Source organism: Polyodon spathula, chromosome 11 (assembly GCF_017654505.1).
Source record: "Polyodon spathula isolate WHYD16114869_AA chromosome 11, ASM1765450v1, whole genome shotgun sequence".
Lineage (NCBI taxonomy): Eukaryota > Metazoa > Chordata > Actinopteri > Acipenseriformes > Polyodontidae > Polyodon > Polyodon spathula.
In genome coordinates, this window is record NC_054544.1 from 38,762,525 (window position 1) to 38,789,717 (window position 27,193).

General features: G+C 36.8%; 2 protein-coding genes across 2 annotated transcripts in view; both read left to right on the forward strand.

Annotated features, from left to right (window-relative positions):
• Positions 1–2,553: 2,553 nt before the first annotated feature.
• Positions 2,554–7,198, forward strand: LOC121322557 (histidine-rich glycoprotein-like). The gene is made up of 7 exons (XM_041262672.1): positions 2,554–2,827; positions 3,284–3,394; positions 4,023–4,110; positions 4,802–4,968; positions 5,490–5,603; positions 6,006–6,089; positions 6,587–7,198. Exons 1-7 carry the CDS (start codon positions 2,618–2,620, stop codon positions 7,058–7,060), a joined length of 1,248 nt encoding a protein of 415 aa, XP_041118606.1. The 5' UTR covers positions 2,554–2,617; the 3' UTR covers positions 7,061–7,198.
• Positions 7,199–20,810: 13,612 nt separating this feature from the next.
• LOC121323480 (vertebrate ancient opsin-like) overlaps positions 20,811–27,193 on the forward strand; it is a 29,119-nt gene continuing 22,736 nt past the window's right edge. Inside the window, 2 exon segments of the mRNA XM_041264564.1 lie at positions 20,811–21,174; positions 24,218–24,546. Of these exon segments, the coding sequence (XP_041120498.1) occupies positions 20,811–21,174; positions 24,218–24,546 (693 nt within the window).

A 27,193-nucleotide genomic window follows, 5' to 3' on the forward strand; every position in this document is an offset into this window, starting at 1 on the left:
TTGCAATTATTTTGAAATTTGATGTTAACTGTTTGAAAAGTTTAACATCAGAGAGCTGACTGGTGCTAAATTATCAAGCCCTCCCCCACCCCCCACTCTTTTTTTAATTTTCGTTTTTTAATTTAGTAGCCGCCAATTAGTTTTTTGTTATTTTCTCCCTAATTTAGTGTTTTTTTTTTTAGCTCAGCTCACCGCTACTACCCCTATGCTGACTCGGGAGGGACAAAGACGAACACACACTGTCCTCTAAAGCGTGTGCCGTTAGCCACCCGTTTTTTTACACACTGCAGAAACACCATGCAGCCACCCAGAGCTACAGCATCGGAGGGCAATGCAGCCCTGGGCAGCTTACAGGCCAGATCACAGGGATCGCTGGTCCACAGTGAACCAAAGAGTTAGGCTGACCTAACTGAGTTGAGTTTGCTGTTGTATCTTGCCAATTAACATAATGTTAATTTTGGTATATTCACTGTGTTCTATAATTGAAATGTGCATGATTGATTCTTCATTGAAGTAGTGGGTGTCAATTGTTTGGTTTTCTGTTGTTGTTGTTGTTGTTGTTGTTGTTATAGGTTGGGTATTGGTTTGTTTAGTTTCACGTATTGGTTTTTATTTGATTGCTTTTATATTAAAAGGTTGGTTAATTGCTGTATGGTAATTTAACTTAAAGCCTAGTTAATATATGGCAATCGATTTGAATATGAAAGTTGACTTGCTGTGTGAATTGATTGGATCAAGACACTATTTTGGATTATTGTAACTGTTTTCTATTGCTGTTCAATTTGCTTGTACTAATTTATATACCTAGCCAGGACAGCTTTCCTTGCAATATGTTAGTCATTTAACTTAAAGTGCCTACTAGCACACTGGCTTTTATTAAAATGTGAACTGTGCAAGTCAAGGCTGCACTGTGCCAGAAAACTGTTTTTCATATCTCAGCTGTTGACTTTTGGTCAATAGGCTATCTCTAAATAAATGGCAGGAGATCAATAACTTTTAGACAAATATAACCTTATTTCTGTGCAAGACATTTGTTTTTAATCCAGAAGAGTGAATTCTAATACTAGTAAGCTATTTAAAAAAAGAAAAAAAAAAAAAGAATTACCAATTTAGTATTTAGTGGTTGAGTGCAGTAGAAAATACAATCAACTTAATTAGATGTATCCACCGTAAACGAACGCTTGTAAACATATTATAAGTCAATAAATCTAAAAAAAGACAAAAAGCTGAGGGACGTAAGAGGGACGTAAGTGACATTTTTGTTAAAATGGCATATTATATAAGATCTAGATGAGATCTATCTAGTGCCAAAAGGACCTAACTGAAATCGCAAACTGCATTAAAAGAAGTGAGAAAGTAACAAAGACACAACTGCAAAATCGAGGTAAACTTAGTGCCAGGAGGGAGTAACTAACACAATCACGCCACTCTTGGCACTGAGTGTTGCTTTGTGGGATGGCTGAATAACAACACATGAGTCAAAACGGATGAAAAAAGCTGTAAAATAAAGCTTTGTGTAAAACAATATCTAACTTTTGAGGATATTTTACTCAGTTAAATTAAGGATTCAAGCAATGAATTCACTACAGAATAAGAACCAGACCATGTCAATTGTAGAAAATATTGTAAATTATACTTTACAGTATTATTTTTTTAAAGTACAATTTATGAAATATGATTGTACATGTGAACATCTATATTTTAAAGGTACATATTGATTTAATAATTGTTATTAAACTGAAGAAAAACAAGTATGGGGCAGAACTAGTGCAGAAAACCACACTTGTCTGCAATGGGTATTCATTTTATTATGGAAAATCTAATTTGTAAGCAGAATTTCTGGTGCTCGTCTTACTTTTTGAAGTTTCAAATTCAAAAATATTTTAAACTCTTTAATTTTCTTCCAAATCATATGATACTGTGCATGTACTGATAAATGGCAATTGAACACAATCAAAATCTTATTTTTGCTCTCCTGTAAAATTAGAAAAATGTCACTTACTCCCCTCTGGTTGTAAGCCCTCGAATATGTCATTCTGTACATGGAATACACAGTGTGCAGACTCAAAGTAGCTGCCTTTTTCAATACCAAACAAACAATACACAGCCCACTGGCTCATCATGCACTAATCAAATAAATCAGATTCATCAGGTAAGTGTAATACTGACTAAACTAAATGCAAATTCTACATTCCGCAATACTCTTTTAAACCATACACATTTACATTACAACATGGCACATATTAAGAATATCTATTTTAGAAGTTTTCTGTTACTCTTAAAATATTCACATCAGTAATGAAATAAAATAAATCTGTATCACACAAACTTCAATTCATGCCTATCTATTCTGAAAAAGATAAAAGCCCTAAAAGCATAGATATTTCATAAACCACATGATTTAACACCTGCTTTACAAAAAACAAAAATCAAGGGTTGACTTACAAATCACTCACAGTAAATTGATTCCCAGAAGGCAAAGAGCAAAGGTTAGGGTCACTCATGATTGGTTGATGAGTAGCCTCAGTCAGCTATATAAACTGTCTCACTGCACTGAAGTTTTCTCTGTCCTTGCAGACAGACTGACTGGGATAAGAAAAAGAACAGCGTTTTAAAAATGAAACAGTTTGCTTTGCTTTTGCTGTGCACACAGCTGCTCTGTGTTTGGTCCAGGAGTGAGCCAATCTATCCTCTGCAACCTGGCTCCTGTGAATCCCCAGACGCTGTTGCTGCTGCAGACTTGGCTCTGAGGAAAATCAATAGTCACCGGAAAGAAGGCTACATATTCAGCTACTACCGCCTTTCCAATGTCAACCAAAAGCAGATGGTGAGTTAAACATTTGATATAATGGCGTAGACACTGGATGACCTATGAAAATAATACTTTAAAGTTAGCAGCTTTTGTCTGATAGATGGTGGGACTTGTGAGAAAATGTAGGCAACCTTGACAACAGGAGGACCTTGTTGTCCACATCTCTATATATTCTCTCATCCTATAAACCCAACAGTCATACCAGGCAGATGGCCTCTAATCAGGGTTCTGTAGCTCAATCTGCAATGTCAATATTTTAAATGACCCCTTGATACATGAATTGTCATTTAATATTTTGTTTGATATGTAATTTGCAATATTTACATTCCATGCTGTTCTCATAAGGATGTTAGCCTGTCAGAGAGTTTGATGCATACTGAATGACATTTGTTGCCCAGGATAAGAAGTGCTTGGTTTTTGTGTGATTGATCAATAATGGGGTTGAAACACACCATCTCATTGTGTTTTCAGGGACCAATGGGGACTGTATTTTACCTGACGATAGATATTCTGGAAACATCTTGCAACGTTCTTACCAAGAGGCTGTGGACATCCTGTGAATTGAGACCATTAACTGAGGCCGTGAGTATTTTATATTCAAGTATTTATCTACAGTATAAACTTGGTGACACTGATCAAACTTGCAAGGCAACAGTTTATATAATTTATCATAGTAACAAGTATGCATTACACTATATGCTGCAGCTTAAGGGAGGCAATTTGTCAATGCTGATGGTGATTTTTGGTTGAATTAAGTGGGTCATTTTCAAATCTTGTAAAATATCTTCCAATAAAGCTCTGAATTTTTACAAGCAAGTCACATTTTGGGCAAAATTATTTAATGACCTCTTGTTACCATTTACAAAACGATTGCAGATTCAATGGTTGTGTACAAATCTTTTAAATTTTTTTGGTATTTGTTTTTCCTTTAAGGAGGTATGTAGATTTTAAGTGTACACCTCATTGTGGTAAATATCAATTACCATGGTCTGGACAAAGGGAATCACTTTGGTAGACCATCTGAGTCTAACTCAGGAATGAAAAAGGGTACAAGTAAGGTGCAGTCTTAACCCTACAAAGATATGGTTCTTGAGAAAATCCACCTCTCTCCAATTACATTAAAAAAATAAGAGAAGAACAAAACATATGACTGTAACACATTGAAGGAGTTTGCAAAGGTGAATAATGATGCTTTTTGTTTTATTGACAGGTTTATGGACAATGCCAGGCAACAATTTACATTAATAAAGTAGAAAGAGCTGTTCAACTCTACAACTACAACTGCTCTTTAAGGCCAGGTATGTCATTTTTATAAACTTAGTCTCTTCCACAAACTCAAAGCAGATACAATTATTCCATAAATATTCACCCTGGGAACTAGAATGACAGGGTTCTCAGTGGAAACAAATTGAAAGGTCAGAGGTAGCTGTCTAAATGTTCAAGAATACAAAATCCGAGACCTACAGTACAGTATATTGTGATGGTAATGATAAAGATGTAATGTTATTAGCTTTGCACACTGTTAATACACCCTGTACAGAACAAAACCAGTAGAAGACCATTAGGCGTACGGCACTAATGAAAATTGTTATACTGCATTATAGTTATTGTTATGTTAATAAGATCACAATATAAACGATCTCTGTGTCTCAAACTGCAAACCAATTCAAACTGCTTAGCCATGCTTTGACTTCAGTAGTTTGACACATCTGTCTACATAATTATCCCCTGAAGGGGATATAGTTGAGACAGTCTTACATACTGCTGGTATATTGAGGTGTCTGTCTTTCCTTTCATTCATCCATCTGTATGTTACCCTTCGCTTATCAAATTGCTATTAAACATGGCATAGCTTATTCTTATTCTCTACTGTTCTGAGCATACTGTTGATATATGTCACAGTCATAAATTCTTTTTTATTATATCGACAGCTCTAATTTTGAATTTACAGTAACATTGAGGGATACTGTTTTGTTTTTTTCTTTGCAGTTCCACGCAATAGAGTTTATGATCTGTGTCTAGGCTGTCCAGAACCACTCAAGGTGGATGACCCTGATGTATTAAAAGCTACACAGCTGGTCCTTCAAAAGTATAACAATGAAAGCGCACATTCAAAATATTTTGCCCTTCTGAACGTGACTAAAGCATCGGCGCAGGTGAGATTACTTTCATTCATATTATATCGTTTTTGTTTTATCAAAGTGTTGATAAAAGCAAGTGTAGTTTAAAAAAATATAAATATATATATATATATATATATAATATATAGAATATATATATATATATATATATATATATATATATATATATATTATATATATGTATCTTTTACATAGGGAAAAATGTCTGCTAGAAATATCTCCAGACATATCCGTTCTACAAAAATAAAAAAAATAAAAATGCACAAAAGGCATATTAAAGATTCAATAATGGAAACACTGGAGCAGTTATTGATTGCAGGTTTTTTTTTTTTATTATTTTGCATTCCATGCTTGGAACGCCACATAGCAGTATGATGGTACACTATTCAGTCATTTTATTTCTTATGTGGTAAAATGGTTGTGTTGCTAGTATGTCAGTGGAGACCCTGAATATATTGATAATGCAGGATAAACAATCAGTCCTTATTTATATGTAACAAACTTCTAAAACTTTGGAATTTTCTCTCTGCTAACAGGCCCTTGTGGCTAAGAACTATAGACTGGAATTCACTATCCAGGAGACAGTGTGCTCCAAGGACACGCATAGAGACGACGTCTCCCAGTGTGAATTAATGACCTGCGAGTTTGCTGTAAGTCACCATTACTCTTTACAAATCAGCAGCCATTATTTACAACAAAACAGTTCAAATTCTGTATTTTAATATGTAAACGTTCTGCTATCAGTAATTTAGGGGTCTGTTATAGGAGGTTATATGCAATCTCTAAATATGCTCTTAACAGATATAGATTGTTAATATAAATGAACAGATAATACAAAATTGAGAAAAACTGCAGGTGGGCTTGAAAGGTGACCCAACAAAGGGGAAGAAAGGAACAGTGAAGAAAAGATCACTAGTGGGCATAGCAAGTTTAAACAACAGGTATGCATTAGGACACAATTAGGTAACAAAACGACAGAGAGGCAAGATTGTTAGAGTGCTCATCCATAAAACCGTGTTTAAAATGAATTAACAAGCATGTTTGTTTTACAGCACAAAGGTCACTGCAAAGGATCATACATGAATGCTCCAGATAAAGAGTATGTCACTGTCTCTTGTGAACTCGTTGAGCCAGAGGTATGAATTTCTTTAATATATATCATTAAAAAGTTAAGCACAAGGGCATGATGGTGATACACAGAAGCACGAGCAATCATATAATCTGTACAGGGTGATATTTTGTTAGGGAGTGATAACAAAGACTTTAAAATACATTTTATTAAAATACTATTTATATTTTGTTATATTGTCTTCTAAGTTTTTATTGTTGCAAATTCAAATTGGTTCTACTTTTTTGCTTTAGGATACAGATTTTTCATGTACGTTATAGGTCAAAACAAACTGCAGATAGGCACCACCTAGTCTAATTGCAGAAAGCTTTTTATCTCTAGTGTTGTAGGTGAAATACGTGCTTCTCCTTAATTACAGTATAAGAATGTGAAGAATAATATAATCAATACTTGAAAAAACGGGCAGTAATAATGCTGATAGTACTTAGTGATTAAAAAATGTGGTCATCATTCCTATAAGCACAATAAAACCACAGTTTCTGTCTATTTTACAAAATTTTGTAGGCCTCACAGCAGGAAGAGAAACCCCACCTGCTGGGCGGAGAACATGACAAGCATGAGGATCACCATGACGACGGGCATGACCACAATAACGACAAGCATGAGGATCACCATGACGATGGGCATGACCACCATGAGCATGGGCCTGGCCACCACCATCATCATCACAAACATCTGCATGCTCATGAGCACCATCACCATGGCAATAAATCCACTTCTCAGAGAGCTATCACCCCTCATTACGAGGAGATAGAAGGAGAAGTGCTGTATCTGACACCTATCGATGTACCAACTGTTCACAATGCCGATGCACAGACGCCTGTTACTCTTCCCTTTTTCCCTGACTCTCTAGTTGCTTTTGAAGGTCCCATCATCCGTCCTTTCCCTACAATGATTGGAGAAAAGTGTCCGGGTCAGCCAAAGAATAACGTGAACCTGATTCAGCAGCTGTATGAGGAGGGCCAAGGATTTTTTTAATTAACTGGTTTAAAAAACAAAACAAAAAAAAACCCCAATAGTACAGTAACTAATCTAAAACAGAGCTGTTTTAAAGGGTTTTTTTTTTTTTTTTTTTTGTTGCAAAATAATCTGTCAAATAAAAGATTTGTCAATATATATATATATATTGTATTATTCATTTTATTTATTCCTAATTGAACGGAAACTGGTAATTATTTTACTCATGTAAAAATTAATACATTTCCTGTTTTGTCAGGTGCATATAGCAGAGTAATTTGTTGGAAATGGTTTTACATTCAAAGCAGCTCATTTGTTTCTAATCCCTGTGAATGCCAACACCACTGTCTGAATGACTGTAAGGATACTTGATTGAGCCTGCATCGGTATAGTGCTTTTTCAATACGGGGATTTCAGTTACATTTTCACACCAGTAGATGTCACTATAATCTAAGGCTCAATCCACACTACGTGACCGAACTCGAGAAACGTACTCAAAAACTTTTTAATGAATCCAGCTCAACGCGTCCACTCTGAAGTATCGTTTCATGTTTAGTCGGGCTTAATGCATACACACAGTATTAGAATAGTTTTGTTACAGTTCCTAGCAGCGCAACGAACAGTGGAAATGAATAAGACACCGTATTTTATTTGAAAATAATGTGCTATGCTTCACATTATTAGAGGTGCATGTTGTTAAAAAGAAATAAAACAAGTATTTTGGAAAAAGTAAATACAAACACACACAAGTTGGGCTTGAAATGTTCGGGTTTAATTTTTAATCAGATGACATCCCTTTTAAGAAATTGAGCCGATTCTGTTTTCATAATTAAACTCAATTAAGCTGTTAATTAAAACTTTTTTTTTTTGTTTTTACCTTCATCTTGCCTGAGCCTAATTATGGTGCCCTTAATTTTATTTCAAACAGAGCTGACAAATTAAGTGAATTGTACATCGCCCATCCTACTTTTAACTCACATTTCAATTTTGCAGTCGCCTAATTTAACGTTGTGCTTTTGTTATTTACCCCACTAGTTTAACAGAGAGATGTACTGACAGATTATTCCAAGTATTCCTCCAGGTCCTGCTCGGAGTATTTTGACAAGCACACCACAAAGCATTTTGGGATATTGGAGGTACACAAAATTTAGTTTGGTGTTACAGCGTCAACACATCTGATATGATCTATATGTGCTACAGTATATTTTAAAGAAAGTCCAGCTCTTCATGCAAAAGCAGAGAGCGAAAATATGGTCGAGTGGCATTTGCTAAATATAAAGGATGCTTGTGTGAACACTCGACTTGGGTAATTGAACGCCAACATGGTGATGTACTTTGGAACCAAACATTACAAATATGTTCGGATAGTGAGTGGAAAAAACATTTCCGCATGGGAAGAGAAACATTTGAGTATATGGCTCAGTCACATGGGATGTTGACTTTCAATCCACATACACTATAGTGCTTCAGTACCGGCATAGCATTTCACACAGGCAGACGTCAGTGGCACCTCAAGATGTGGTTCAGAGATGGCATAAAATATGATGGCTCTGTGACGGTATACAGAATTCTCAGACCAAAATGCCGCATTAGTGCCTGTTCTGAGCCGTCATAACTAGTCTGTGTGAAAGGGGTATTATAGACTTCATTATATATACCCCTAGACTAACTGTACTGATTAACAAATTAATCAGACCGAATCAGCTAAAGAGTTGATCGCAATAATTATGTCAGAGCTGAAGCATATTAAAATAAAAACCCCACAGTCTCCTCCTTTGTAGACCCTTGTTCTGTGACTGCTTGTCACATGTTACTGATGCAGATCTCACGCCTCACTAATTACCCCATAAAACAACCAAACCGTCACCCTAATTTGCATATCAGCTCTGGAATGGGCCTACTGCACACAAATTAACCTGCTGGCCTGGTATGATATTGTAAAATAAATATTGTAGAATAAAGATAAACATGACAATGGAACCCTGCAGTTTTTAAAATGTTCTGTAAGAACTTAAGGATTTGATTTATATCATTTTCAATCAGAGGAAAGGAAGTGTATTTACTGTATAGTGATATGGCAGGAATAATATTCCAATGCATTGTAAAACATTTTAAATATCAGCCTTCAGTAAAACATTTGTCACACGGTAGAAAGCCACACACAGTAATGTACATGTATAATAAGGTATATATCCACAGCTTGACACAATGTGCTTTTCAATTTGGTTCATTGCACTTAATTCCCCAAACATGGCGTTATGGCAGTTTAGTTCACACAGTAGAAATGAAAATAATGCTCAGAGCACAGCAAACAAATCGATTTTACACGCAGCTGTGGTTTCTTTGTAGGGTGTTTAATTTGACAATTAAGAAGCACATCTTTTCCACATAAACTGATTCTTACTTTTTTTTTAAGTAGGTTCTCAGTATAACCAAGTGTTCATTTCATTTGTTTAGATTGATTTGACCTACAAAAAGGTCAATGGAAATCATATTTATATGATGTAGTTGGATTTATCCATTTGTACATAATAGAACTAGTTTAAGAATAACTTTTGACCCATTTTATTTTTCTGACCTGCTAACCTGTATGGAAGAATAATAAAAATATTATTTTCAACCCTGGTGTCAAAATAATATATTCACATTGCGCAGTGAAAACTCACTACTAAGGCAACCAATCCCAAAATGTGACCTTAATGTGGCCTTTCTCGTCAGTAATTAATACCATATGTTTCCAATTGCCCAAAAAGCTATTACTTGCTAGACAAGGTGTAACAGCATGTTGGAGAACTGAACAAATACCCTCAACAGCTATGTGGTTGTGACTTTGTGGTAAACTAGCCAATACAGAGAAGATTAGCTCCGCTCACCCAGCTTTGTAAATAGGCTGTATTTGAGGATCTCACAAACGACAATTAAGAATGTGTAGCTAGATAAAAGATTGTGTAACTTGCACTGTAAGATGTATCCATTTAGAATAACTGTTATCTAGTAGAATCTTTCTACAGAAAGGACAAAACGCTTTTACTTTAGTCAATTTATAACTTGTTAGTTCTTGGACATTTGACCACTTTTCTTAGAATTATATATTTTAGATTAAGACAAATGAGATAGACTCAGACAAATGAGTTACCTCACACCAAATATGTGTTTTAAATGGGTGAGAAAGCTGACCTTTTAAACAAAATGGGTTTATTTAAAAGAATAGAAATGCTTTTTTGTTCTATTTCCTTTAGGCTGCACTTTGCAGAGTCTGCAAATTGTGCTCGATCCCCAAGGCAGCATTGTAAAGCGGCTTTATAATAAGTATGCAGGATGAATGACTTACAGTCTGTGTTTTATGCACTATTCCCATTAGCATCAGGCACATTTCTTTTTTGGATCATTGTCATTATTGCTCTACATTTTCTTTTTCATTTTGAACCAGGTTCTTTTTATTGATCCTTATTTGAATCATTGTAATTAAAGTTCATGTCTGTCTTTTTATAATAAATCCCTACAGTTAACTTTCCTCTAGAGGTAAGAGTGTTTCCAGCAACCTGCTATTTTATACGATACAGGTTGGCTTGATGACCTTTTTACATTTTACGACACATAGCAATCAATGTCAATTGATAAGCATTTATCATCAATAATCACTTGACAAAAGAAATATATAGCGCATCTGTAAAGGGGTGTTAGACCAGGTAGGGAATGAGGCCATTATTAAAAACAACTTACCAACCTTATCCCTGCCCACTTAGCCCATTTCAGAGTGTGAACGCTTACTAGACAAGCAAGAGTAGCACCTTTTAAATCTCTTTGAAGCTTTGAGTTTGGGCTTTAAAAAATCCCTGTTTTCCAATGAAAATTTACTATGATTCTAACAGTTGATAACTAGTTTTTATTGGCATTAGTAACATGATTACTGACCCACTAATCTTTGTGACAAATTAACTTTTGTTCTTAGCTTATATACTGAGCATCAAAAGAAATGTATCACTTATATTTGGATAAAATTCACTAGATGTGATTGAAAAATGACAAACTCTGTTTTAGAGCAGGTGCAGTAACTTTTTATTGTGTTGATTAACAATTGACATCACAGAGATGCTGCAAAATGATCTGTCAATCTTGGGCAGGTCAGTTCATGGCCTGTCATTAACAATGTGTCTGGTTATACCGTCTCGCCAGGTTTGAAATTGCTGGCTGCGAGCACCCAAGACAGCAAGCTACAGTATGCTGCCCTAGTCCAGCCTCCAACATGCTGATTGCACAAAGGCGCTGCTCTCTTGACAGAGATGGCATATTGTTTTTTTGCTGTGATTTTCTTTATTGCTTTTATTCAAGCTTGCAATTCAACAGCTGAAATCACTCCATATCCAGTGTCCAATCAACTGTCTCACTAATTAGGTGATTAACTACACATGCTTCAGTCATAGTCACTCAAGTGTGTCATGAGCAAGGATGAATGATCGAGTGATTAAAAAGAAACCAAAAACATTTAATCAATGTCCATCATTTATATACCTTATTTCTTTCTAAAATAAATATGTTATAATAGTGCTAAATTTCTTTTGATGCGCTGTGTATATATCGATACAGTATATAGTATATACAGGATGTATATAGTATATACAGGATGTAGCAGGACAGGGGGCCTGCAAACTGAAAAATGATTTGTTTACGGCAGGGACAGGGTTAAAGTCTCCCTGCCAAGGTAATTGTTTGTTTAATTATCACCTGCAGCTAATAAAAATTAGAGCCAGGTGCAGGATATAAAAGGAAAGCAGTCAGTGTGGTTGGGGCTGCTGCTGTGGCCTGTAGAGCTTGACTGGAAGTCGTAAAGGTCTGTGTAAAATGTACGTTTAGTTTTATAAGAATCTGTGTTAGTGTTTTGTTTTGGTGTTATATGTCAGGAAAACAGCTTAGCTGTCATGTGTGTTAGTCAGGGACCTGCATATGTTTAGTTAGTGCTCCAAACAGGAGCTAGGTGTTTGTTTTACTTATTTCATTTTTGTTTATTAGAAGTGCGTGTGAGCGCTGTTCCTTTCAATCCTGTGTGTTGGGTCTTTTACTTTGAAGGGAAAATAACCCATGTGAGCTTGTGTGGTGAGCTGCAAATTTTATAAAAAATTATTTAATTGGAGGATATAAAGGACACTTAATGAATGTTCATGGTGAACTTTGTAGTAGTTTTTCCATGAATGAGATTGGGTTGCTGAATGTTGCTATACTCCTGAGTAAAATAACCATGATTGTTGTACAACTTATGGAAAATAAAGTATGTTTGAATGTAACTTAAACAGCTGGATTTGGATAATTACTTTTAATATTACAAGATTTCAATTTATGAAATAGCTACTGTATCTTTCAAAAACATAAATATTTTGCCTCTTTGTTTTAAAATTCAGGTTTATTGTTTAAATAGATTTTGAAATTGAGGATAACATGGGGAAACAAGATGTCAGTATAAATAGAGCTAAGGACACATATGATTTTCCTACTACTATATTGTATTTCTTGCATTAAAAAAAAAAAAAAAAAAAATTGGCAGTCATCTAGAGACCAACTCCAAGGGGTTTATGTATAAATGAATGAATATTTAACTATTGTGTGGGTGAGGCAGGGAAGGGAGTGGGGTCAAACTGTTTTCACACAGTGCTGCAGTTTGAGGTGCATCCTTCCATGTGTTCTTGTAACAGTGTTGCAGAGCGGCGGTGCATCTTTCCAAGTACACGAGCAAGGTAGCAGCAATAAACAGACCTGTAATGAGTTAAAAACCTGGACCGAGTGTGACACTGATAGGTGAAAAGTCCAAGATCTTTGACCCTTGGCACTTGTGACATCTTTTCCCCTTCCCAGCTTGTCTTGGTAATCAGTGATATTGACTGGAACAGGGTTTGTGGCATTGAAAATGCAGCTTTTGTAATAAGATGTGCAGATACATGTAGTTGACGGGGAGTTTCTCATCCCCCTCCCCATAGGTATATTACATTATATAGCTTTGTAATTTACACTTCTGTAAGCATTTTCTCTTCTGCAATGCAGTAGTTTTTGTTTAGTAGTCCCCATTTCTGTAAGCACATGTTTGTTTTAGGTGTTCATTCAAGCTCATTTTGGCTGTTCAGGCATAATATAAAGGATATTTTTCACCTACTGCTATAGATGGGGAAAACGCACCCAGCACACTGACCTTGAAGGATGAATATTAAATTCTTCCAATTTCTTAGTTTTGCATTAATGAAATGCATTGTCTTGTGGTGACAGCAGTAAGATTACCATTGTCTACCACTAGATTTAACTTTCAGGCAATTAACAGGGATGTTGGCATCCACGTCTTAGCAGGAATGCTGACCTGAAAAACTTGCTCAGTATATTTGTAAGGGGGAATTTTAATAATGAAGAGAAAGTAGTTTGAATAATTACATTAACATGATATTGTGTTTCCAGCTATATAGGTCAATCTAGATATAACATCCTTGGTGCTGTACTGTATACACTACAAATAAACCTATTCATACTAAATATGAAGAAAAAGCCATCCTCAAAATAAATAACACCGCATTCCTGGATTATATTTTAAAGGGAATCTCTGGTAAAACTGCTGTCAAGTGAAAAGTATAAAGGGAATATTGTCTATGGTTTCTGAAATCTATTTTTTTTACTTTAGAATGATCCCACATGTTCTCTGCACCTGTACGGGAATTGCAGTAGTGGGCATTTCAAATTAGCTTAAAAAACTCTAAAGTAGACAAACATTACAGGTAGTGCTTTCATCATTTTACTAGTAGTTTTGACCTTGAATGCAGTGTTTTGTGCTATGCTTGCTAGTTGTAGGGATTGTGGGAAACGTATATTGACTTGATTTATACGAGACGCATGGATTGGAAGGCAGTTCCAGAGGCTGCTGGGAGATGGATTAACAGGTTAGTAGAATCATGGGAGTCATGAAATAATCACATGGCCAATAGACACTGGTGTTTTACCCCTAGTCACTGAACAACTGTGACAGAGATCAAATGATTCTTGGTGTTAGATCTCCCTCCTGACCTGTGAAAGGGAACTATGTGAAAGGAACAGGGTACCCTTAATCAAATGGCATGACAATTTGTTATTTAGGGTAGGTGGAAGTCAGTATTTTGGGAAGGGGGCTGAGCTACTGCATCCGAGCTCAATGACCCGGACGGGAGACGCGTAGCATTCGAGGACTGAAGGAATGAATGCGCTCGTTAATCTGGGGGTCATGAGTAGAGCTAGGAGTTTGTCACGGAAAATTTGGAGATACAGCAGGTTTAGCAAAGAAGGACGATGCTTTTTCAGTATGTTGCAGAGCAAATAAAAAAGCAACGGTGACTATAACAGCAGCATTTATAAGCGTTGAACTAAGCAGAGAATAAAGACGCAAACAGGGGAAAGGGTAAGAGACAGGCTTAACACACTGCAGGCGAGAAATACACACGAGGATCACACAAAGAGGGTGTGGGGCTGGCAAGAGACATGTGCATTCAATTAAGTGCAGCCGTACAACAATTAAACAAGTGCAACAATAATTTTAAATTGAAAAGAGAACTGTTCATTATATGTCCCGTAGCGAATGCTGGCAATTAGTATAGCACACACTGAACTGTTGACATAACTTTTTCAAGCAGTATTTAAGGAGCTTAGTGTGATGCAGATTTTTTTTTTTTTTTTCTTCTCCCAAAAGAAATAAATAAAACACGACGGCAAAGTGTGGTGTCGGAGCTCAAAATGTAATTATTCGAATTAAAACGATAAATGCTTTTTTTTTTTATTGCAAACTCTTATGTTAATAAGAAACACTTTCCAATAAAATCACAATCAGATGGAACACAATTTACCGCAAGACACGCACATCAGAAAAAATCGCGGACGCTAGCAAAAGTCACTGAATCTGTGACCACTGATTAAATCCCAGCCCTAGTCAAGAGCGAGGGTATTAATAGGGGGTGTAGTGTAAGTGATCTGTTCCTTGGTAAATGGTTAGTGTTTTAACCTACAAGGAGTCTATGTTGCCCTATTGTGAAACCGTGAGTTTTGTCTTGTGTGTGTTAGTGTTTTGTTAACTGTTGTCTGTTTAATAGACTACCTGTAGCACGAGCCGGAGCTGTAGCGAAAGCCAGCATAAACCCGGTCATCACTTTCATCCCTGCATTTCACGGAGAACTGTAATACACCATGTGTACTTATTCACTGTCACTAAGAACTGTGTTTGTGTTTAGTGCTGGTGTTTACAAACTGGACTTTTGCGTTACAGGTCAAACCCCGGGATTTAAAAATACTGATTGATACACGCCTCTGTATCACTCCATTATTATTTACAGGTGTTTGCCATAAGGCTCTGGACATTGTTAATCAAATCAATAAACACCCTTGCACCTGGAAATCATTGTTTTGTCTGTTTTGTATCAACTCTGCATGCAACTGTAATCACTCACCACTTTGCCACAACAACATACTAACGTTACTACATACAACACAAAAGGGTTAGATCGAGGACACCTCTGTTTTAAATTAGATTCCACTGTTTGGATCAATAAAAGATGTTTATGGGTGTGGAAGTTATTTTTTCCTTACTTCACCTAGGCAAAGGACTTCTTTTTTTTTTTTCACCTTTTCGTTTGGTAAAACCATTTCCAATCTCATTTTCTAACAGATACAAGCATAATCTGGTTCAGTTAAAATGTCACTGTTCACAATATTTATATTGTTAGACACAGGTTGAATATGCCACTGAAGAAATAATTATGGCACACAATTTGAATAGACCTTTGGCATGCCATTATGCACTTACAGATAATTAACTGGGGAAAAATATCAGTAATGTGCCATTGTAAGAAGGTGAGATAAGACTAATTATCATAACCAACTATTATGTTATTGTTGTAGAAAATAATCATTTGGACTAAACGAGACACGCAACAGAATTATAAAGCATGCAGAAAATGTAGCATCCAGTATAAAAGACACAATGATTGGTCTAGATGTTCTAAGGAAGCAACAAGCATCAGTATATGCATGCATATCAGCATTTAACAAATTTTGTTACAGCCCTGGACCAGGAGGGGATGTCATTTGATACCATGTAACAATAGTTTCTTTTTAAGATCAATTCCAGAATTCTTAAAGTGACTCTTTTTATGGATATGAAATACCAATGCTATCTTAACAAATGTGTTATTCTTAATATTTAGTTCCTATCCTTTTCTGGTTTAGTCATCACATCACCCCTTGACCTTTCAAACAGAAATTTAAAACATCTTTGCAGCTTCAATGTCTGAATCAATTCTAACCTCAAACTACCTGTATTAGCAGAGCAGTGTAATCACTAACCGTACAGTTTAGGGATGACCAATGTTGGCTGTTCCAATCCTGTTCTAAATTGTTTAATTGAAACTATTAAAGATCATGATCTGACACCCATGTTCAAGTGGATGTGAAAAAATACCAGTAAATATTGTAGGAACATTTATTGGTGTAAAATGAAGAACTATCCCATAAAGCTTTTCTGAATGCCTCCTCCTTTCACTGCAGGTCACTTCTCTGCACAGCGTGGCCAAGATATTATCAATGATTTTCCTACCTGCTCCCCTCATTCTTCTTATCATTCAGCTTCTCTACTTTGCTCCAGGAGCTCCAACGTTAGTCTTTCCTGCTCCATCCAGTCTCCAGCCCAACAACAGCTCTGTTCAATGTGCAATTCATTATAAAGACTGGCCCTCCGCTGTACTTTCAAAGCTCCACCAACAAGACATCGACATTCCCTTATCAGTGATTGCCTTGCCTTAGCTTTATTTAAATCTACCACAAAGCTTTGTTCATTGAATCTCTCATTACTCCTCACCTGCACTCAAACGACCCTAGCCCACTCCCCACTCGGCACCTGCTCCCACAGAGCCAGCACAATCTACTGTTCCATTAGAAGATCCTGTTCTGGACCTCCATCAGGAACATCCAACGTTTTAAAGACCTATCCAGCCTATTGCAAACTCTATTCAACCAGTGGCGGCTCGTGATTTTGAAGGGTCTCATAACTACTCCAATGGAGTCATTGACATGATGTGTTCTGCAATACATAAAGTCTGCATCTCTCTATTTTTCAACAGTTTCAGTCACAATGGGCAAGACAGTAGGTCTAACAAACTTTGATAGTGACAGGAACTCCTGTATACTGCAGAGAGACAGACTTTGATGGAATTAGAGCAAACAGTTAATCAGAACAATCTAAGCATCTTGCCATGTTGAGTGGGTGCCTTCTTGGACGCTCTTGTTGTCCATGTAACGGACTATAAGCAGTGCTGTGGTACTTTTTGGAAGGAATTCCTCATTCTAAATCTGTCAAGTTCAATTGTTAAGCTAAGAACAAAAATAAATCGAATAAGGAAAAAGCAGCTCATGCAGATAAAAGTACAATATAAATGACAACATGAAAATTGGAGCAACGTCATTGCGGAGGTATTAAAAAAAAAAAAAAAAGAACCGGATTCATCGAATTCCTTAAATCAAAATTGGATCCTGGCTTTCATCATCCACGCTAGAGATTCTCTCCATCTCGCCTCAGTATCTATTAAATCTTACATTTCAGGGATCCAATATCACTACCGTATCATGTATATGCCTTCACCCTCCATTCTCTCCATACCAGCAGTTTGTCCGACCCTCTGTGGGATTCTTACGAACATTCCCTCTGCCTCACCCTCCTGCTGCCTATATCATCTCCCTTATCCCCTTTCATTTCAAAGGCGACGTATCTCCCCAGCAGAAACCCCCCATTCCCTCTGTTCATTGATTCCCCTTGCTCTATCAACACTCATCACTGGTTCTCAACCCAACTCTCCACCCTCATCTCCAGAGCAGCCCTCCCTCCTCAGATCTACACCCCCATTCATTCTGTATAGGCGCAGCTACCTCTGCCACGAGGGCCAGAATCAATCACAGCCTGATCAAGAATATAGGGAGCTGGTCCTCTTCTGCGATGGATTCTTACAGTGATTCATCCTCCTCTGATATAGTTTCTGTCCATTCTAAAATTGCTAGTATGCCCGGAGTGAGTGGGGGGGGGGGGTTCTCTCTCCCGGGGCCATTCCCCTAATCAGCCTCAAGGGTTTTTTTCCTCTCCACTGAGCGGCAGGTATTCACATAGTCACACCTACTAATAATTCCTAACCCCCTCGGTTTGTCCTGTTTGTCCCTCTAGTCTTTTGTATATGTTATGTGTCTGCATGTGTTTTGTTATTGTCTCATGGTACAGGTGTTTCACAGAGAGTTGGAAGTCCATGCTTTGGGGGACAAGTGCTGACAATCCCCTGACCTCAGGGCCAGGCATCCGCCTACTTTCCTTCTAATATAGGGTTCTCACCACCGTGAGTCAGAGCAGACCCCCGGCCACACTCTGTCCTATTGCAGCTCATGCGCTTATCTTACCTCATCTTGTGAGGCTCTGTTCTATCCATTCCTCTCTTTGGGATGTGGCTGCTTTAGACTTCCAGTGCTTGAGTCCCATACTAACCTGCATGCTTTCTCTTTACTTCAGGTCCCAGGCAGTGCGGAGTCTCGTTCAATCACAGGGTTTAACGAGCGCCCCTTTACAGAAGCCTTGAATGCTGGGCACCCTACTCTCATGAAGGGCAACTACCTCGTACTTCCATTCGTGTCCTGGCGCCCAGGACCAATTTCATCTCCCGAGGGTCAACTCTTCGAATATTAACCCTCATATATGTTTTTCGGTAGCTGGACTTCACCCCTGGGATGCGTTGACTATGTCACCCTCAGTCAGCAACCATCTTTCGATCCTAATTTCCAGCCCAGGCCATCGGCCCGCTACTAAGTCTGGGCTTCACCCACTCCTCTGCCCTAAGTCTGTTCCTTTAGTGGCACTCTGTCCCACTAACAGCTCTTTCTGCTTCCTCTGCACTATCCTTAGCTACCCAGCTCACGCCCAGCTCACTATTGTTAAAGATATACAGCAGCTTTCATCTTTTTTCAACTTTGGTGCACCTGCTGCGATATATTAGAAAAGACTTCGGTGTTCAAGGCATTCCCAGTTACCAGTCTCAGTGCAATTGAAAATAAACCTGACCCCAGCCAACAGTGCCACACTGCACAGCGCAGGTTCCAGAAGACAAATAGCCATGACACCTCTGGGCATCTTCCAGCACTTTGTACATTCCTGTCCAGGTTTCCGCAAGTTGTTACAGCTGCACATTGTGGTTCACAAAAATCTGAAAACAATCATTAAAACAAATGTAATCAAACAAATTATATTCAATGAATGAATATAATGTATTGATAGTATTACCTTTACTATATTTAAATCATTCATATAGATAACGTCTATCGAATTATGAATGATGATATGATTTGATTTTTGTTTCTATCGTCAGTGTTTACTAAACTGGCAGATGCGCAATTAATCTGTTGATTGTGCAATGCTGCATAATGGAATTAGTAAAATCATCATCTGTACTGAATAAATGGTAGGTAAGGATTACATTTCTGTATGCAATTTTATTTACAGGGCAGCAAACAGTGCAAAAACACAAAGAACTGTGCCTGCATACCAGACACACAAGGCTGAAATTCCTTGGTCATACAGAACGCTATAATGCAATATTTCATTTATAAATTATATATTTTTAAATAACAATAACAAATTATTTCTTTGAGATATAAATATCCTTTTAACCTACATATATACCTACACTACTGTGCTTGCAGAACAATCATTTTGTTTTGCCTTTTGGAAACTTACAATGTTACAATGTACTGTAAAGATGAAACACTTTTGTAAACCGCCCGGCGGGCGTTGTAGTACACATATATATATATATATATATATATATAATATATATATATATATATTATATAATATATATATATTATATATATGTGTGTGTGTGTGTGTGTGTGTGTGTGTGTGTGTGTGTGTGTGTCAAGAAATTACATACTTTCTCGAAATGACATCACTTTGGACAGATGTTGTAACAAACTCGCGCAATTCCACATGTTTCATAATATATCACTCACTAGCATCCACTAATGCATTAATTAAAGATACAAGTGTACATGCACTGTTCATGCCCGTAAGTACAGTATTGTATTATAATCTTTCACTTTAGCTGCGCTTTCGGGACCTTGGTCACCGGTCATTAAACGGTTATTGCAATACACTTTATACAACCATACACGCACTTTTACAATTTAGGTATGCTACACACCAATAAAAAAGGAACATAAATAACATATGTAGTAAAAACATTTGTTTACACCTAAATATAACATTTAAAATATACAGTCTTACTTTTTTTCTCTTGTTTTTTTTTTTTTTTTTTTTTTTTTTTTTCTGACCTAAACGGCAAATACTATTAACATTATTTAGAAGTTCAATGGTAATGCTCCCCCATCTGTGCCATCTTGACCTAGATTTTATTCTTTCATTTTCCCCAACCAAGATGTTCTCTCTGTTCCCTGCTGTACATGTCAGCAGGAGCAGCGGCAATATAAAAGCAGTGAGAAGTCGCCACACGGTGGAGCACAGCCGCATGAATACTGTGCAGCCAGGTATATCCAGAAACCTGATTTCTGTAAAGGAGAAACTTTATTTCGCCTTCATTTGGTATCCGAAACTATCTCGCTTTACTAGAAACGACTACCAAAGTGAGCAATATTAGTTGATTGTAAAATTTTACAAAAACACAGCCACATAACATGAAATAAAATAAAATAAAAAATACATTTTTTAAACATATTTTCTTAACTTCACGCCGAGATGATTGTGTCCAACGTTAGTTGCACTAGGGCTAATAGCACTTGGTGTGTTGTAAGCAGTAATGATGGGCACTTGGAGGCTGCGGCGAACCGTCCTCTGAGCCCTACTGGACATTTCATAGTGGCTGTGTGTCTGGGTTTTATCGGCACCCTTGGGTTTTCAAACAACTTGCTGGTTCTTGCGCTGTTCTGCCGCTTCAAAGTGCTGCGATCGCCCATAAACCTGCTGCTGATGAATATTTCAGTCAGCGACCTGCTCGTTTGTGTGGTGGGGACGCCTTTTAGTTTTGCGGCCAGCACTCAGGGACGCTGGCTAATAGGGAAAACGGGATGCGTCTGGTATGGATTTATAAATTCTTGTTTAGGTGAGTTTTACAATCTATATATTTTTCATTTGTACATGCATTTAAACCTAATACGGGTGTTATAGCTTGTATCTGTGGTATCTGCTTTGTGTGTGTCTATATATATATATATATATATATATATATATATATATATATATATATATATATATATATATTGAACTGGAATGTTTTCGTCTGTGTGTTTATTTTTATTGTTATGTTAAGTTGGTGCTCGCTTTTGTCACTAACATTTTTCAAAATAATCTGCATCCTGATTTTAAAATTTAAAAAAGTAGTTATTGGTCACGTTTATCATTTGTTTATTACAGGTTACATACGCAAAGAAAAATAGAAACATTATTTATTGTTTATTTAATAGTCCGTATGGTTGTACAACTGAAAATTTTTCGTTCACATAAAGTCAGAAAAAAACAACATATGAATCCAAATTAACATGTATTTATACTGAAGTAATACAAAAATGACTACAAAAGATTTAGAAGTGAGTAGTTTTTTGAGATTTACGATTATACTGTAAATACAGTATAATCGTAAATCTCGAAAAACTTCTCACTCAAAACTACTCACAATTTGGATTCATATGTTGTTGTGTTTTTTTTGACTTTATGTGAACGAAAAGTCACACATTTGCCCGTTTTCCCATTGGAAATAGTGATATTTTGAAATATCACTGTCCTGGTCACAAAAGCAAAGTTTGTGGGGAATAATAGCCATTTTCTATACTTTTGAGGCATAAGCAATTAGGAAATAACACGTACTACCCAGGAACAACAACAAAATTGTTACACGGTGTTATTATATTTAGTTTATTTCATGACTGCAAACAGTTGTTAGGGACACATTCGGCAGTAGCCCATTAACTATCGGTGCCAGATTTAAGCCACTGCTGGTTCACTGAACAAGAGCAATATCTGTGGTGTGTCAGACAGGATTGTGCTTGAGTGGTTTTGTACTTGGTGGTTTGTTTGTATTGATTAGGTTGGGGGTTTGTTGAAATTAGTTTCTTTGTTGTTCCTGAAGACATTAGTTCACTTCAAAGAACCGCCGTACAATTGAGCATAAATTGGTAGTCTGATAGATGGAAAGCCAGGACTGAATAGCAGGGGGCGTTCTGGGCACGGCTGAGGTGCTGATGGAGCTGTCAGAGGAAGTACTGTCAAATTGCGTGTATGATTAGTATGATTTGGGCACACTTAGTCATCCATTTACATATACTACATATGTCCTTTGAAGCATTAACGAATGACAGCATGTTCCCAAGGCGAACATAATCCATTGAAACATGCGAAGATAATGCCACCCCTTTGTTTTTTTAATGCAATTATAAAACTGCAAAATATTTTAGAAAATATATATAGAAATGCATATAGTGGAGTTTTATTATGTGTGGCATGTTGCCTTTTCTTTTTTGTACCATTATATATTTAGTGGTCTGGTAAACATAAATCAGTAACAATCTTAGTCTTGGCATGTTATGATGAGAGAAACTAGACAATTAACTGACAAAAGCCTGTTGGCATTATATGTTGAAGTTTATTTATTTGATAACTGACGTAGTCAATTTTCCCTATCTCTCACAAAACAGTCTTGTCTCTGTGATGTCTAAACCAATATAAGTAGCCTCTTGCCAATGATACCCATGCACTTGACAGCTTTTTAACAAAGAAAATAATTTTAATATGACTCCTCAGAGTGAGATAGATGTTCTTTCATCCTCCCATTTATTTCTGTATTTCAATCCTTGACAAAGGAAAATATCACTAGTTTTTAAATAATGAGATTCATATCGTATGTTTGATTCTTTCTAATTACAAACCCATTATTAACAACCCCAGAGAGACTCCTAGCAATGTCTTGCTGACTTGCAGTCCAGTGGGATGGCAGTATCCTGAACCATTGGGAAAAAAACTTTTACTCAGCTTAATTAAGAAAAAAAATGGCCACCTAATTGTCAATTCCAGAGACTCATCTATAAGAACTGAATTATGTGCTGACATTTATAGGGTGTTTTAAGGAGGATCTAGTAAGCAAGTGAAACTGGCAGCACCCCAGAGCAAACTTCACTAAGCGCTTTGAAAATATATGCTTACCTAGCAGGCAGTGTTCTGTTCTGGGCTGTCTTTATGGATTTTGACCTGTGGTAGTCAGAAATTAAGGTTAAAAGGACGATTAACATCTTGTGTAAGTCTCACACTTATTTGTCCAGTTACATTGGTGCTGTCTGTGTCTACCTCTAATATGAACATTACATGACTGCATGAGTGATGACACACAAAAAAAAAAAAAATTGTTAGACCGTGAACCATGACTATAAAGTACAGTGCATGCATCTTTTTTAGTAAGTCTAAAAGTTCATCAAGTGAAACTGGCCTAAACAACATTTCTGATTTCTGAGAGCAAAGATAGAAAAAAAAAAGGTCAGAGGAAGTTCCAATAAAGCTTAGCTAGTGCCTTTTAAAAGCTGCTATGACTGTCAGCTTGCCTGTGAGAGATGGGCTCAAGTCGCTGTCTAGGGAAACGATAGAACGCTGAATTTAATATCTGCAAATGGTGCAACTGGGACAAGTACAGATGGCTCGTCTCAGTCTGTAATTGAAAGCCATCATAAGGGAAAATTGTAGAGCATTGCTGACAAGGGTGGATGTATTTTATACAAGTTTATTTATAAGTAGTCTCTTACCAATTGTACGCATTCACATAACAGTTTTTTTTTGGAAACTACATCCTCTTTTTGCACAGTTTCCATTTCTTTGTATGTCATCTTTCACCTCTCTAAGAGACTGTCAGCAAAGATTCCCATTCGTTTCAAATATGATGGTTGAATTTTAATCACTATCAGACAACTGAATTTGAACCCCTGACCAAAACTACAGTTCTCCTGTTTCATGTATTATTCTTTCCCTTCACAACATGTCAAGTGGCTTATCTAGGATATCTTGTACTGTTGATATTTTATTTTATAAAATAAATGCAATGTTTTTACATACAGCACACGGGCCATGTTGTCCCCCTGGTGACAGTTGGTTAATTCTGTTTCCAGGTACAGTGTCTCTGATTTCCCTGGCGGTGCTTTCCTATGAGCGCTACTGTACAATGATGGGCACAACAGAGGCAGATGCCACAAACTACAAAAAAATAGCCATTGGCATTTTGCTTTCTTGGGGCTATTCTTTACTATGGACTTTACCTCCACTGTTTGGATGGAGCAGCTATGGACCTGAGGGTCCTGGAACAACATGCTCAGTAAACTGGTACGCCAAGGATGCAAACAACATCTCTTACATCGTATGCCTCTTTATCTTCTGTCTTGTCATACCATTTTTGGTCATATGCTACTGTTATGGAAAGTTGCTGTATGCTGTCAAGCAGGTAAGTTCAGTTAAGTCTATTTTATATAAAGTTCATTCCAATAGGATGTTAAGGAATATACATTTAGATCTACATTTATTATGCATGCAGACACATAACTGCCCATATAGCTTCATAGCTTCCAATGCCATTTTGAATGGTTGCTTTTCCCCTGTTCTTTATATATGCACATTCTTAGATGGTCACTGATGGATTTTAGTAAATATGTTGTTTCTCAGAAGTTATTTCAGGGTTATATAAACTCCCCTGGGAAATGTGCTGCTGACCTGACCTGAAGTTTCTGGCATAGAAACGAAACCGCAGCAACATCTGCCAGATCACTGTTTTAAATATGGCCTATAGTAAGGTGTGATGTTTTCCCCCCTTGGATCAATGCATCAAAAAATGTGAACACGCAAAAATAGCATCTGTCTTTAAAGTATAGTCTTTGCTGAGCCAGCAGGCTTACAATACAATCTTGTTCACAGGTGCTTGTCGTGAATCATACATACACATAGCATACATGACAAAGAAGAAGTGACCCATCCTACTGAATTCTTTGGCCTGTGCCAATGCATACATTTACAGCTGCGCGTGCACTAAACACTGTGCGTCCTTGTGAGACAATGACATTGTATTGTTTTGTGCATTGCCTGCAAGAGTGATCATCATCTTTTTGTCTTGAAATGACCATTCAAAGTGTAATAGGTCAGTACAGGGTACACACAGGGTCATTTCCATTAAGCTTTTAGAATGCTGCGGGGGTGCATTGGCATTTAATAATATTTACAGTAGATCACATGAATTCCAGTGATAGCTCTTGAGAACTGAAAGGAAGTCTTTAAAACAATATATCATGTCAAGCAGCAGAAATGTAAAAGGCAAAAGATGACATTTAAAATCAATCATTCCTAAATGGGATGGAATTTTGATCGTGTACCTTACCCCTGTCGATCGATAATAATATGTAATAATAAATAATACTAATTCTCAATCTCTTTGTTTTACAGTTTTATCTTTTTGTTGTCAGGCGAGTCACATGTATCTGGCCGCAACACTAAAGCATTGCTATAAGTACTTAGGTTCCTCTCCCCAATCACTTCCTGTGCTAGAGGTGATAGGACCCCACCTGACCACAGATGGGGTCCTATTATCTGTAACACCGGAAGTTGATTTATTGTGTTCTAATAGGAAATGTCTTCACTTGAGGTCAAAATAATAAGTCCGGAAAGGTTAAAAAAAATATTTTCATATTTTCATATTTCATTTTTACATCTTGTCGAGATCAAGCATCATTATTGATGTTGTGTACAAAGCTGTGACTGCATTGAAAAGCAGGATTGGTAGGCAGGTTGATAAGTGTTAGGTTTTAGATTTGATCCAGAAAGACAGGTCGGATGCTTTCCTTTTTCAAAGAGCAGTTAAGATTTCTTAGTTACATTTTAGAAGGGCAGAACGCACGGATGTAGTAGGATGTGATGGTTTTTTTTTTTTTTTTTTTTTTTTTTTTTTTTTGATCACAGTTTCTACAGGTTATGATATGTGTAGCACAGGTGGCAGCACAAGTGATTAAAACACTTTTTTAACGCTGCCTTGATTGAGATCAAACTCCTTCAGGACTGATGTATTCCGCAATTCTTTAGTTGCTCGGACAGGGTTCGACAATAATCATGGATCGTGGTACTATTTCCCGCGGCAAATCTTTTACAAATCGTGTTTTCTACAACTAAGCAACAAATAAGCCAAAAGGAACGTGTTGAAATCAATAAATCATAAAGAATGTAATTATGAAAAAAAAAATGACGACGAACATTTAGAGTGGAGGCTTCATTATGACAGAGGAAAAAAAAGTAACGTTTTGACTTGTTTGGCGTCAGTTTCCCAGACTTGCAGATAAAACAGCAGCTTTATTTGTTGTGAATTCAACATTTCGTTTACATCATATCCAGTCTCACAGTAAGATATCCCAATGGATACCCAGATACGCAATCGAATTGTCTAACTTTTTGATTTGGGATCCGATGTGTTCAGGTCAAAAATGCCATTCACAATCTTTGAAAGACCAGCTGATATCACTCAGCAAGATTGGCGCGGGCTTCGGAGAGGCTACACAAGCGACAACCCTCTGTATAGGATTTCTATTATTTCGTATTATGAGTATTGTTTTAATAGTGTTTATAATTAGGATTAGGGGTGGGAATTTCAAATAGTTTCCTATTTGAATACACTGGGTGCAACTTTTTTTGTATATTTGATTGCTCGAACTTGTCCCTTACGCTACCAAGAGTAAAAGGCAAATGCGTGTGTACAAGCAGACAGCAGAACAGTGTAAGCAAGTAAAGTTTAGCCAGGTTCACAAGTGTTCAAACAATGCCCAAGATGAGATTTCTTCTATCTGTACCCTATTTCCTTAGGCACAAGTTTTTTATTTTGTTTACTGAATTAAAATACACAGAACTCAATGAGTAGCAGCAATGTCACAGCATGTATCTCTTCCAGTTAAAGCAACAGTAGCATAATATTGCGCAAACCACCAAATAATATTTATTGCTGTAGTGTATTCAGAATAAAATAACAACTATCATATAGCAATCTAAATATTCCACATCTGTTTAATTCTAACAAATAATATTTAAAACATAATCTTAGTGGAAATATTGTAACCTGG

Excerpts from the sequence above, each read along its gene's own strand:
- LOC121322557 (XM_041262672.1), top strand. The coding sequence starts at position 2,618 with ATGAAACAGTTTGCTTTGCTTTTGCTGTGCACACAGCTGCTCTGTGTT. Across the intron at positions 4,969-5,489 it reads TGACTAAAGCATCGGCGCAG|GCCCTTGTGGCTAAGAACTA; the intron begins GTGAGATTACTT and ends CTCTGCTAACAG. Across the intron at positions 5,604-6,005 it reads TAATGACCTGCGAGTTTGCT|CACAAAGGTCACTGCAAAGG; the intron begins GTAAGTCACCAT and ends TTTGTTTTACAG.